The sequence below is a fragment of the Felis catus genome, chromosome D4, assembly GCF_018350175.1.
Source record: "Felis catus isolate Fca126 chromosome D4, F.catus_Fca126_mat1.0, whole genome shotgun sequence".
Classification (NCBI taxonomy): domain Eukaryota; kingdom Metazoa; phylum Chordata; class Mammalia; order Carnivora; family Felidae; genus Felis; species Felis catus.
Window position 1 is genome coordinate 926,169 of NC_058380.1, and position 13,705 is coordinate 939,873.

A 13,705-nucleotide genomic window follows, 5' to 3' on the forward strand; every position below is an offset into this window, starting at 1 on the left:
AGAGCTGGGGGAGGAAGGACCTGAACCCCCAGATACACAGTGTGGGCCAAGGCAGTGGGGGCAGCAGGCCTGGCCTATGGGCACACAAGCACCTGGGCCCAGGGCACCCCAGGTCTGGCACCAAGTGTGCACCTCCTCAGTGGGGTTGGGTGAGCCCATATCTGGCAAGTGACAGGTGGTCAGGAGGACAGGGAGGACATGGGGGACACTGTGGGGGAGGGGGCAGGGCTCCACACCAGAAGTGGGTGGGTGGGCACACGACAGGTCCAGGGAATAGACAGGTGCTAGGTGGTCTGCAGGGAAGGCTGGGGGTACTGTGGATTCTGGGGGAGCTGGAGAGTAGGCCTCCCCTTGGGAACGGGGCAGATGGAAGCTACAGGCACACTCACACAAACTCTGCCTGGCTGACGACCCTCATCCATCAGACCAGCCCTGTGCTAGGCTCAGGAGATCCACGAGTGACATCTGTCCTCCCTCAACCCACCCTTTCCACTATGTGGCTTCCGGTCTGTTTCCCCTCGGGCACCTGCACATTGGCTGTGGGGATCAGAAGAACCAGAGCTGAGGACTGACACCTGTATGGAAACAGAATGTGGCTGCCTATGGACGGCTGTCACTCCCCCGCACCCCCCCCCCGCCCTGCGCCCCCCGCCCAAGCTGTCCTGTCCGCCCACATTTGTCCCATCGCCAACCATGCACCCCAGCTGCTCTGGGCAGCGTCCAAACATTAAGCTGCTTTTAGAAAACTGGGAATCCACTCTCGGACGGTAGGGATTTAGCCAGAATCGGGTGCATTTAGAGAAGATTACACCCTAATTGCCTCAGTGTCAGCAGGCAGGCTTCCGGCCAGCTGAGCCCCAATGCTGGCAGCGGTCCCCTGGGACCCTGGCTCTGCCACCCAGGGACCCAGAGGGCAGTCCCAGGGCCAGGAGACAAGGCCCCGGTGTCCCCACAGCAGCTGGCTGCCCGCACAAACCTCATTCGGCAGCAGGAGGGGCAGCTGTCCAGGATGGCCTGGGCTGGAAACACCAGGCTCGCCCCATCTCTAATCTCAGCACATTCTCTCCATTAGCAGCCTCAGGTAGGAAGGGACACCCAGCAAGCCACACAGTCAGTGAGTGGCTGGAAACTACCTCAGAACCCAGAGTTCTGCAACTTTGGGACCATGTCTACAGCTGTGGCCAGGGCAAGAGAATGGGGTCTCAGGGGCAAGTATGCCCCACTTCCGGCATTCTGTCATGGTCACCCAGGCAGGGATGGCCCCCAGTGCCCCAAGGAACTGATGCAGGATCACTTGCCATGAGGGGCTTCCAGAGCAGAGAAGACACGGCTCCGCCTGTCAAAAGAGGTGAGACCCTCCCTGTGCCACAGCCAGGTGTCTGGTCCCCCAGCCTCGCCCCTCCACCACGCACACCTTGAGGTTCGCCAGAGGGGTGAGGCCAGCAGGACCCTCCCATGCTGTCTGTGATGTGCGCATGGCCCACTGTCACTGCTCCAGGATGCCACCCCAGAGAGACACCCAGGGCCCACTCCCGGCCCATCACGGCAGTGCCAGCCCTGCTTCATGGGCAGCAGCCACCCTGTATGCTGCAGACGCCGCCCCCGCAAGCCTCCGGCCTAGCTGCTCTCCGTCCCAAGCTTCACGGCCACATCTAGGCCCTAACAACAGGGCGGCATTCCAGATGGCAGCTGGTGCAGGCACAGGAGGGCACCCCCAGGGGAGGTGAGCACTGAGAGGCCAGAGGAAGAGGTGTGCCCGGCAGCAAGAGCATGTGGGAGCCACACCTGGGCTGCCCCATAAATCCAGTGGGTTCTGCAGACCTGTCCCAACGCAGGCCAAGAGGAGGGACAGGAGCAGGGAGAGGCCAGGCAGGCATCTTTGGGGTGGAGCCCAGCACCAGCACCCAATGAGGGGCCAGACCTGGGGGCCCCCGCAGGCTGGAAAGAGCTTCCCAGAAGGTGGTGGGCACCTGAAAGGACAGCGGAGGCACCAAACGGGGTGTGTCTGTCACACTTCTGGAGTGACACAGCAGCCAGGCCCCACCCATGGGGAACACCCAAGGGGGACCGGATCCCAGGTCTGACCACTGGCTGACTCCACACTCCTTCCCTAACTGCCAGCTGGTCAAATGCAAAGGCCAGTAAGCTAAGCAGCTCACTGGGCTGGTTTATCAGGAATAAAGTCAACCCTGACTGAGCTGAGCCCAAAGGGAAGGAAACATACATGAAGGTAACCAACCACTGGTTATTTTTCTTTTTAACCATGTGCATCCCGTTACTTTTTCTCAAGATAGATGAGATGAGATGAGATGAGATGAGATGAGATGAGATGAGATGAGACCAGACGAGATGAGATGAGATAAAATGACTACCGCGGATTGTCAGTGACCACGACCCACTTTGCCAGCCCAGGGGCTGAAGACCTGGAGAGACAGACCCCAGTCAGGGATGCAGAGTCACACAACAAAAACCGCAGGGCTTAGGGAACACGTGAAAAGATGGAAACCTCATAAAAGCAGTACCACACCATCAGGACAGTGGGGCATCCACGCAGACCAGTGGGACAGAACGGCGCCCGCAGAGGCCCAAGGACAACTAACGGACCGGCAGCGGAGCAGAGGTCGTCCAGTGTCTCGAACAAATAGCACGGTAATGACGGCACCCCACTGCACCCCCTCACCCCGCAAACAAGTGAGTGTGGGCATGCCTCCGTCCTTCCCAAAGTGACTCAAAACCAAGGCTGGACCCAAAATACAACACAGACTTGCAGAACTTCCAGATGAAAACACGGCAGAAAATCGCTGTGATCTTGGGTTTGGTGACCAAGATCTCAGCACCTAAAGCACAACCCGCACAAGTGGCGCTAAAATGAAAAACGCTCTGTGAGAGACCCTGCTACGGGAGTGAGAAGAGCAGCTGCAGACTGAGAGACGTTACCTGCCAACTAGGACTTGCACCGAAACAGAGAAAGAACAGTTCTCGATGAAGAAACTCCTGAAACCCAATAATAAGAAAGCACTCGAATTTAAAATGGGCAGAGGAGAGCAGACACTTCACCAAAGACACACAGATAGCAAATAAGCACGTGACCAGACGCTCTGCATCCGTCATCGTCACAGGAGAAACGCAAATCAAAACAGCACCAAGACGTCACTGGTCACTCGCGCTGAGCTGAGCAGAGTGGCCAAATTCCAGTGCGCAGGCAGCACAGCACGGCATGCCGCGAGGTCGCACAGCAGCAGGAGGCCGGTCAAGCTGCAGGGAGCGCGGAACAGGTTAGCGGTTTCTTGCGAAACTAACCATACTCTTCCTGTTCAATCCAGCAACAGCACTCCCAGGAACTGACTGACCCAAATGAGTTGAAAACCGATGTCTACACAGACACTTGCACAGACGTTTACCGCAGCTTTATTCATAATTGTGCAAAAGTGGAAGCAAGCAAGATGCTTGCTCGAGTGAATAAACAAACAGGAAAACGTACACAAACGTAAAATCAAGGAAGTTCGGCAAATTCTAGGAAGGAACGCATAACGTGGCAGAACAATCTGACCGTATTTCAAATGGATGAAGCCACCTCACTGAAAGGGATGGGGAACACAGTGCTCGCTCAATTAACTTATTTGGAAATAAGTGGAGCACAGAAGACCACTGGCATATAAGCATCAGGTTCCACTGACACAGGCACAGGCCAGCAGTTCTGACGCTCCTGTGCACACCTGTGTGGCTGATGGGGGAGCCAGATGTCCCGCTGCTGGACGGAAGTTACAGACAAGCGAGGGGAGGCAGTGGGAACGACACACGCAGCGAGGGGCCAGAGCGGAGACCTCAGCATGAGCTCACGTTCGGGCTGCTCACACACAGCTGGCGCCAGGCAGACATGTTTCTAGACGTGTGTGTGCGCACGGGCCGGGGTACAACACCTGTCTCCTGGCTCTGTCGGCTGGGAGCGCGGAGAAGCAGTGACTGTCCAACAGCAGCAAACAGCCAGATCTTGGCCTCAAACACCATTCTCCAGTAAAAGAAACCAGGCTCCTTGAAGAAATGACTGATTGCAGGACTGGGACACGGAGCATTCACGATGAGCTGGGAGCACCTATAGCACCAAGAAGGAGTTGCTAAAAAAGAAAGGAGGGAAGGAAGGAAGGAAGGAAGGAAGGAAGGAAGGAAGGAAGGAAGGAAGGCAGGCAGGCAGGCAGGCAGGCAGGCAAGCCGTCAGGAGGGAGGGAAAAAGGGAGAAGGGAAGGAGAGAGGGAAGAGGAAGGAAGGAAGAAGGGAAGAAGGGAAGGAAGGAAGGAGGGAAGGAAGGAAAGAGGGAGGGAGGGAGGGAAGAAGGAAGGAGAGAAGGAAGGAGGAAAAGAGGAAGAGAAAAGGAAGAAGGAAAGAGGAAAGAGGGAGAGGAGGAAGGAGAAAGAATGAGGAGGGAAGGGGGAGGGAGGAGGAAAGGAGGAGGGAGGAAGGAGGTAGAGGGGAGGAGGGAGGGACAGAGGGGAGGAGGAAAGGAGGAAGGAGGAAGAGGGGAGGAAGGATGATGGAAGGAGGGAGGAAAGGAAGAAAGGAGGAGGAAGGGAAGGAAGGAGGAGGAGGAAGGATAGGGGAGGGGGAAGGAAGGAGGGAGGGAAGAGGAAGAAGGAGGGAGGAAGGAGGGAGGGGGAAGGAGGAGGGAGGGGGGAAGGAGAGGAAGAAGAATGGAGGAGGGGAGGGAGGAAAGAAGGAAAGAGGAGGGAGGGGAGAGGAGGAAGAAGGGGGAGGGGGAGGAAGGGGGGAGAACACGGGAGGGAGGAGGGGTGGAATAATCAAGACAATGAGTGTTGAAGGGGCACAGGAGCCAAACGGGAGAGCCGCCAGGGCAAAGCTGGAACAGGCGGAACAACAAAATACAGCAGTGCTGGCTCACAACCCAAACCTAAAAAGTACCTGCAAGTCAACAGCAATACAAGCCAGTGGGTGGATAATTAAATAAAGGGCACAGAGTCAGGTCTCCCATGCAGAAAAATTCCAAACCACGTACACAGACGCTCCTGTCCAGGAGAGGTTTGGAAAGGGGGAAGGGGCGCCTTGAAAGTGGAGACCCTGAGAAACACCCAGACAGGGATGGAGGCCAACATCATGGGGATCAGCCACAGACTCTCACAGACGTCATGGGACGTGGTGAGAAGGGTGCTTCACCTCTATGACCCTCCTCCCCGAAACATCTCACCCCACCCCATCCACGAGAAACACAGGAGACAAATCCCAACTGAGGGACAGTCAGCAAAACACCTGCCCAGCACTCCTCAAAACTGTCAAGGTCACCACAAACAGGAAAAGTTGGAGAAACGGTCATTACGGGAAGAGCCCAAGGTCCACAAGACACGTGAAGTCTGCCTTGTGGGATCCCACATGGCGTCCAGGGGCAGAAAAAGGACAGCGGCTGTTTTCTAGGGGCAAGGCCACACGTGAGCAAAGGCTGAGCTCCCACCAGCTCCCACTATTCCTCAAATATCACCCATTTCTGGAACAAATTCACATTTTCGAAACAGGTGTTATAGCAGAAGGGACCGCCTCATCACACTGGCCACGCTGACAACATTGGGGGACATCAGGCGCCGGCGGTGACTTGCCCACAAGCTGCTGTGGGAGCCTGCCCTCACCGACCGGGTGTGGCATCTGTGACAGCAGGTGTAGCTGCAGGCTCACCACACCAGACACCCCGCCTGGCTCTCCCCTGCCCCCATCCCAGGGCCAACATTCCCTCTGACCACCCAGGGAATCCCTCTGGCCGACATGGGCCACAGGGGGAAGGAGGGAGAAGACAGCCCAGGGGACCCCGGGCAGCAAATGACAGAGAACGGGTCCCTGGCCCACACTCACTCCATCACTGCTGGGGCTTCAGGGATGCACCAGCCTAAAACAAGAAAACCAAGGCGCAGGGAGGGGACCCCTAGGGGTCATATCAAGCCTTGCTAGCATACAGCGTGAGCCGCGAGCCCCCACGGACCCAGGTCCCCACCCGTGGAACAGGGACAAGGACGGCCCCTCCCTCCTGGGTCACAGGGAGCTGGCATCTCTCTGCATCAGTCAGGATACACCCGACAGGGGACCGTGAGCCCCGGCGGGCAGAGGAGGTACAGGAGGGCTGGTCTAACAAACGCGCTGGATGGGTGACAACCACCCAGCCACGAGGAGACAGTCCACAAATCAGGTGAAGAAAGCACTCCCACCAGCTTTTTAAAAAGGGAAAACACAAACAGATTTAAGAGTGGGGTGCTGGGGGCCTGCAGGAGGCAGGAGGGAGAGCAGCTCCAGGCTCCCAGCGGGAGGCGGACGGCAGCCTCAGGGACAGGCACCCGCAGCCCTGTCTGTGCGGCCAGGCCCTCCAAGCGCCCTTTTGGCTCCCGAGCAACATCTCTGAGCCACACGGGAAACCCCAACGCTCACCGGTTGTGACAACGCCGTGGAACCATTACCTCTGTCAGAGGTGACAATTCACCTCTGAGTGCAACGGAACATTCAACTTGTGTTTCCGTGCGGGTTTCCCAGCACCGCACACAGCCGAGCTCACGGAGACGCGGCCGGAGCTGCAGCCACTGACGTGCCAGCCACACATTCCCCCCACTTGGGTTCTGCTCAAAACTTCCCCACACAAGGGGGAAGCCGTCCGGCAGGGGCGCGATGCACGCCACTTGCCTTTGAGAAAGCAAACCCGAACAACACAAACCGCACGATTCTCTCACGTGACATGGCAACAGACCGGAAACAACTTCGGACCCGCGGACACTGAGCCCATCTGCTTGAAGGAAACGGGCGCTCCTGCACCTCAGAGAGTAACGCTAAACCGGGGCTCTTCACAAACCACTCCGGACGTTCTCCCCCCATTCTGTGGCGTCCGGCGGCACTCCCCGACACGCACGGAGGAAAAGACCTGGGAGGAGAAACGGCCCGCCCTTGCCCATGCTCGCCATCAACGATCTCCGGAATTCCCACACAGATACTGCTCACTTCTAGTCTCTCACGCTCCTGAAACAAAGGTACAATTTTTAAAATATCAAGCTCTAAAAAGGAAGCCAGACCCCAGTCCTCCCAGACACCATCGCCTGCCCGGGCCCAGACGGCCTCTGCACCCTGCACACCTGCAACCCCACCTCTGGGTCCCCCTCCCCGGGCACAGCGGGGCCCGGACGCTGCTGGGCAGCCACACTGGGCCCGCTCCTGCCCGCCACGCTAGACAATGCTGGGCCCGGGGCCGGGAGGGCAGTGCCCATCAGCGCCAGCAGGGTCCTGGCCAGCCCCTGCCTGCTGCCGACCTTCGCCTCACAGTCTTTCTTCACCCCTGGCGCGCACCGACACAGTGAAGCAAGTGTGACCGAGGGGCAGCTGTCCTCACTGACAGGGAAGACTCATCTCCTCCTTCCCAGCAAGGAGCCAGGCTCCCACAGCTGACGGGGGAAGCCCAGCAGGAGGCACGTCCACCTGGCCGCAGCTCTCTGGCCACCGGCTGCCTGTGCGCTGCAGGTGCTCTGGCCCTTGGTGACCTGAGCTGTCAGTCCAGGGCCACACAGCTCCTGAGGGCCAGGCAGGGTCCACTCTGTCCCCTGGAGCCAGAGTGGAGGCCATGGCCCTGCACAGCACACGCAGCACCTCCTTACCCGCCAGGGCCAAAGCTCTCAGGCTCCCGCCCACCCCCGTTTTGGGAAGCAGCTCCGTCACAGCGAGCCACCGCGGACAGGACAGAAGAGGACACAGAGGCAGTGCAGGAGACTCTGGCACTTTACAGAGTGGAAGAGCCCTCACGTTTGCTTCACGACCCCTGGGCAACACATTCCACAGGTAGCAGAGCAGGGAGCGCCCATGAGCGCAGCCCTGGAGGGCCACGTGCTCCTCGTCTTTGGATGCCCACACCTATCTCTCCCCACGGCCAGACCTCGTGGGCAGGGCCACCCCAGCGCCTCTAGGACCCTCCAGACCCCACCTTCAGGCCCAAGTCCGGCCCCCGCATGCCCATGGCGGGCGGCCGCACAGACGGGTCTCCCAGAGCCCTCTAGCCCCAAGGATGCCACTCCATCCTCCAGGAGAACCCCCACAGGCCTCAGCCAAGTCAGGGCTCTTCCTGCCCCAAGCAAACACCCGAGGAGGCCTCCGATTGCCCTTCCCTCCTTCTCGAGAACCTGCCCTCTCAGGGACAGGCCACCCAGGCTCACAGCCTTGAGCAAAACTCAGCCTCTCTGTGCCTCGGTTCTCCCAGCTGTATAGTGGACACAACAAGGGGGCGACCCCAAGGCTGGTGTGGGGTCTGCAGCAGTCAGTGGGGCATAGGAGGCTCTCACAGCACCTCCTTCGTGGCTAAACTGACTCACAGCTGTACCTTCTGTGCAAAGACCTTCATGGGACCTAGTGCCTGAGAACCCCATCCTGAGCATCCTCAGTTTCCCCGATCACTGGGAGGGGAGATTATGAGAGGGAAGGAGGAAGGGAAGGAGGGAGTCAGTCTAGAACACAGAGGAGATGCTGCCACTCAGCTCAGCCGCTGAGTCTGCAGGGACTCAGGTGCTGGAAGCTGGTTTTGGGAGCCGGGCTGGGGCAAGTCCAGAGGTGAGGTGGAGGCGGCTCCAAGAAGTGCCCAGGCCTCGAAGGGCAGGCGGGCCGGCCTTCCAGGAGCTGGGAGAGGCAGGGGTGGTGAGAGCAGTGAAGGCAGCCAGGACAAAGGAGGGAAGCAGCATGTGCTGGGTAAGCTGGGGCCATGGCCCCAGGCAGCAGGCTCTGACGCCCAGGACCAAGGGATGGCAGGGAGGGAGCCAGGCCTGAGTGAGGCAGAGGGAAGGAGCTGACAACATGAACTGGCAAACACTAAGTAAACACCTACTGTGTGCCGGGCACCGTGCCCCTCCCCTGACACCCTACAACTCACCAAATTCCACCTGCTGCTTCCTGGGACCTAAGCACACTGACTGCACGTACTAGATCCTGACATGACATGCACAGCAGAGAGGGGACCCAGACCCACCTTCCTGCTACACCTTCCTTCCTGAGACTACACAGGGACCCCTGCCCCCAGCCCTCACATCCCTGAGCCCCACAGGCAGGAGCTGCTGCCCTAGCACACCTGCCGCCCTGAAACTGCAGCAGGGGACACGAAGTGAGGTGAGGCCATGGCCATTGGAGTGTCTGCCCCACCAGAGCGGGGAGGGGATACAGTGAGTCTTGGGATGGAGTGGGACCTTGTGAAGCCAGGTTCAATGACTACCAAATGCCTAGTCAAAAAGGGCCAGCAAGTACCCCCCACACACATGCACACTCACCACGGTGAGATACACACTCACACTAACCCAGTGACTGGCTTCAGGACACTCACCTGTGACCAGCCAGCCAGATTCCCACCCTCAAAGACGGGACCACCTACAAAGGCTGGGCAGGAGTGCAAACGCCTCTGCTTGAAATAGAATCTGTCAGTAACTGAAACAACGTTAGCTCAAGAAATTTAAAAAAAAATTTTTTTTAAACATTTATTCACTTTTGAGAGCCTGAGCAGGGGAGGGGTAGAGAGAGAGGGAGACACAGAATCTGAAGCAGGCTCCAGGTTCTAGCAGCACAGAGCCCGACGCGGGGCTCGAACTGACAAACCGTGAGATTATGACCTGAGCCGAAGTCTGACGCTCAACCGACTGAGCCACCCAGGCGCCCCTAGAAATTAAGTTTCAAAAGAACAAAAATGGGGGGCGCCTGGGTGGCTCAGTCAGTTGAGCATCAGACTTTGGCTCAGGTCATAACCTCACGGTTCGTGAATTCGAGCCCCGCATCGGGCTCTGTGCTGCCAGCTCAGGGCCTGGAGACTGCTTCGGATTCTGTGTCTCCCTCTCTCTCTGCTCTTCCCTGCTCACGCTCTCTCTCTCAAAAAGTGAATAAAGATTTAAAAAAAAAAAAAAAGAACAAAAATGTTCACCTCCCTACAGGACAAAAAAAAGGCTCAACAAATATTGTCTTCTCAAATCTTGATTTTTTTAAAATAAGAGTTAACGTATCCAAATAAGACCCTGGCTAAAATTAAATAAGCTGATGAGAGTGTGGGCCGGCATGGGTGTGAGTGCCTGGTGCAAGCTTCCTGGCAGCACCCCTGACACTCTGACGCTCCTTTTTCTGGCCTCTGCCAGGACTTCCAGCTGAACTGTTCTTCCCTCACCTACAATGGGAGAAACTCAAGTTCAGGACAGTGAAGCCATGTGTCCAAGGCCAAGGGGCCAGTCCGTGCAGGAGCTGGGGGGTGACATCAAACTAAGCAAGCAAGCACTTGAAGAACACGTGTGGAGACGGGCACACCACCCTCCTGATTCCCCCGGGATCCACCCTCCAGACACACCCCACGAAACACAGCCAAAATTCCTATGCTGATCAAAACATTTGTGCCTGTGACAGTAAGGAGCTGACAACTGAAAGGCCCCTAAGTGGGGACTAGTTCTTTCTGCTACAGTCTGTTCTGGTCTGTTCTTAAAGTGGGCATGACTGTGAGCTCCTGAACACAGAAAGGGACTGCACTTGCTGCGAGGGTGGGAGGAGGTGCTCACCAAGCTGGGGGAGGGGAGGGCCCAGAGACCAGAATGGGGCCAATGGCGCTCCTGCCCCATACTCTCTCAGCCCCTCCACCCCGCCTCCCTCCATCAACGCAGGTGCACCCCCTCACCCCACACACCAAGAAGGGGCCCTTGCAGCAGGGGCCAGGAGCCACCCCTCCTGCGGATGCAGTGCAGCCCAACCTGGCTGGGAGAAGGCACCAGTACCTGCTAACAGATGACAGGGCCACAGGTTCCATGTGCTGCCACCTGCCCCCCCCCCCGTCCCCCACATCAGTCAGTTTACTAACCAAACACCTGCTCTGCCTAGCACAGATCTAAGTACATGTGTGGACTAATTCATTCCCTCCTCCTCACTATCAGAAGGGGACCCTACTGTTCTCGCCAGCCAGGCAGGGAGGCTCTGAACCATACAGGCACCCATCCACGACCACAGGAGGCAGAGATGCCAGGAGGTGGGCAGTCAGGAAGGCAACCAGCATGGTGGATCCCAAGACCAAGGGCCAAGGGGAAGTGTCAGGTGGGGAAGGAACACGCTGTGGGAGAAACCAACAGGCCACACACCTGACCATGCCTGGCCTTTGCGAACATACAATTCACAACCAGTCTTTTCTGGGTGAGCAAGGCTGCAGAAAAAGGAGCTAAGGCTCCTGCCCGCAATCACAACACCAGCAACCAGCAGGGCCTGGATGCAAACCCCGCTGTTCCACTCAGAAAGCAACTTCTCCCTGCCCCCTCCCCCCCAACAGGGCTGAGAAGTCAGGGAGAAGTGGGAGAGAAGCTGGTTTAAGTCACCCAGAACTACTTCACCCAAGGCCTGCCCAACTCTCCCGTGAAACTCGCAGGTAGCCTGGCAGGGGTGGGGGTGCGGGTCCCATCTCATCCCAGAGCGAAAATCAGAGGAGACACACGGCTCCTTCGGTGACAAACACCCATAGACCTGTCACCCGACCCTGGGACGGTAGCCAAGGCAGCCAAGACAGGAAGTAGGCGGGAAATGCACTGCATCCCAGAGAACTAATGGGGCGGGGGGACGTCACGGAGCTGAGTCTAGGAGGGACAAGGAGGACTCCAGTTATCGCAGATAACCACATTCAAGGGGAGCCCCGGTCAGGGCCCCTTCCCGGCCTCAGGGCGCTCACCCAAGACGCGGAAACACCCAGAGACCCGAGCTCTGCCTGGAGATGATGGAGGCCCAGGCCCGGCCTTTCCCAGCCAGGTTACCTGCATCCATCCCACGCCCCCATCCCCCCACCCGGAAAACCAAACAGCGCAGAGGACACCACCCCACCGTGCCCAAGGCCCGCAATCAGAAGCAAACAGGCTGGCGACACGGCCCGACCCGCAGCCCCTGCCCGCGGAGGCCAGGACCCCCGCACGCGCACGGTCCACCATTCCAGGGGTCTCCGCAGCCCCTCCTGACGGGCCGCGCACGACGACCCTGGGCGCCCGGGTACCTGCCGGGGCCCTGCTCTTCCCGCGGTCTGGACTCTGCTGGGGGGCCGGCCCGGCGGGGGTCAGAGATCCGTTCGGAGGAAGGGGGTCCAGCCGGCCTGACTGGGGGGGTCGGGGTGGCCGCCCTCGCTCCTCACCTCCTTGAGCTGCTCCATCTCGCCGCGGATGGCCTCGTAATCCACCTCGAGCTCCTCGAACTGCAGCTTGAGCTGGTGCTTCTCCTCCAGCACCGCCAGCCCGTACTCGGCCGCCTGGATCTTCTCGCGCGTGGTCTCGGCCAGCTCGTGCGACAGCCGCTTCACCTCAGCGCGCAGCCACTCGGGCTGCGCCTCCATCACCAGCCGCGCGTACTCCTCCTCCTCCGACGGCGCCGACATGGTGGCCCGCGGCCGGCTCACGCTGCTCCCAGCGAGGGTCAGGCCGGGCTCCTGTCCGCCGCTGCCGTCGCTGCCGCCGCCCAGCCCGACGGCGCCCGGCCCGCCGCCGCGCAGACGCAGTGCGCCCCTCGCCGCGCGGGGCACTGTGGGGGCCGTAGTCCCGCCCGCGCCCACTACAAGGCCCGTCGTGCCCCGCGTTGACGGGCTGGGGCGTGATTGGCTTGCGGCCTGCGCTGGAGCGGGCTCCTTCCAGCGCCGCTGCCTCCGTCTCCAACTCCCCGGGTATTGTTGGGGGAGGGGGCCGTCGTCTCGTCCCCGCGCGCACTACAAGACCCGTCGTGCCCCGCACCGCCACACCGCCGTGATTGGCCCTGGCCTAGCGTGTCAGGCCTCCCAGCGCCGTCACTTCCGCCGCGGCCGCCAGGGGTATTGTGGGAGTTGTAGTTCCGCCCTCGTCCGCGCTCGAGCCGGTGCAGGGCGCCGCTGTCCCGCCTACTTGCCGGTGGAGATTGGCTCCCCGCCCTCGGTGGTAGGGAGATATTGAATGTCTTCCCACGTTTACGCCCTCTTTCATTTCTTTCAGCAGTGTTTCGTAATTTTCAGCCTACAAACCTTTGCCTCCTTGGTTTAGTCTCTAAGTACTATTTTATGATGTAAATGGCATCGTTTTCTTAATTTCCTTATCTGCTTGTTCATCGTTACTGTATAGAAATGCACCTGAGTTTTGGTGCGTTGATTCGGTATCCTATCCTGAATTTATTAGGTCAAATAGTTTCTTTAGGTGTTGATGTGGAACCTAGGGTTTTCTCCATAGAAGATCATGTCATCTGTGGACAAAGACAATTTTACTTTTTCCTGTCCAATTTAGATGCCTTTTATTCCTTTTTCTTGTCTAATTGTTATGGCTGGGACTCCCAGTACTATATTGAATACAAGTGCAGACAGCAGGCATCTTTGTCTTCTTCCTGACCCTAGGAAGAAAGCTTTCAGTCTTTCACTGTTAAGTATGATGTTCATGTGGGTTTTTCATATATGGCTTTTATCATACTGAGGTAGCTCCCTTCTATTCCTTGTCTGTTGAGTGTTTTTATCATGAAAGGGTGTCAGACTTTGTCACACGGTTTTCTGCATCAATTGAGATGATCATGTAGGTTTTTTTCCCTTCATTCTGTTAATGTGTTTTGCACTGGTTGATTTTCATATGTTGAACCATCCTTGCATCGTGGGAATAAATCCCTTTTGGTCATGGTGTATAGTCTTTTAATATGTAGGAGAATTTGGTTGACAAGTATTTTGTTAAGGATTTTTGCATTAATATTCATAAGAAACAAA

The 13,705-nt window shown here is 58.1% G+C and overlaps 1 protein-coding gene across 2 annotated transcripts in view; it reads right to left on the reverse strand.

The window, feature by feature from the left end:
* Positions 1-12,485, reverse strand: part of BICD2 (BICD cargo adaptor 2) — a 45,800-nt gene extending 33,315 nt beyond the window's left edge. Inside the window, exon 1 of one of the 2 annotated variants that reach the window (XM_003995307.6) lies at positions 12,134-12,484. In XM_003995307.6, coding sequence (XP_003995356.3) covers positions 12,134-12,373 — 240 coding nt within the window. In that variant the 5' untranslated portion in view covers positions 12,374-12,484. Of the gene's footprint in view, positions 1-12,133 lie in introns of both variants that reach the window. The other variant, XM_045042755.1, reaches the window with a different exon arrangement.
* Between the last annotated feature and the right edge of the window lie 1,220 nt (positions 12,486-13,705).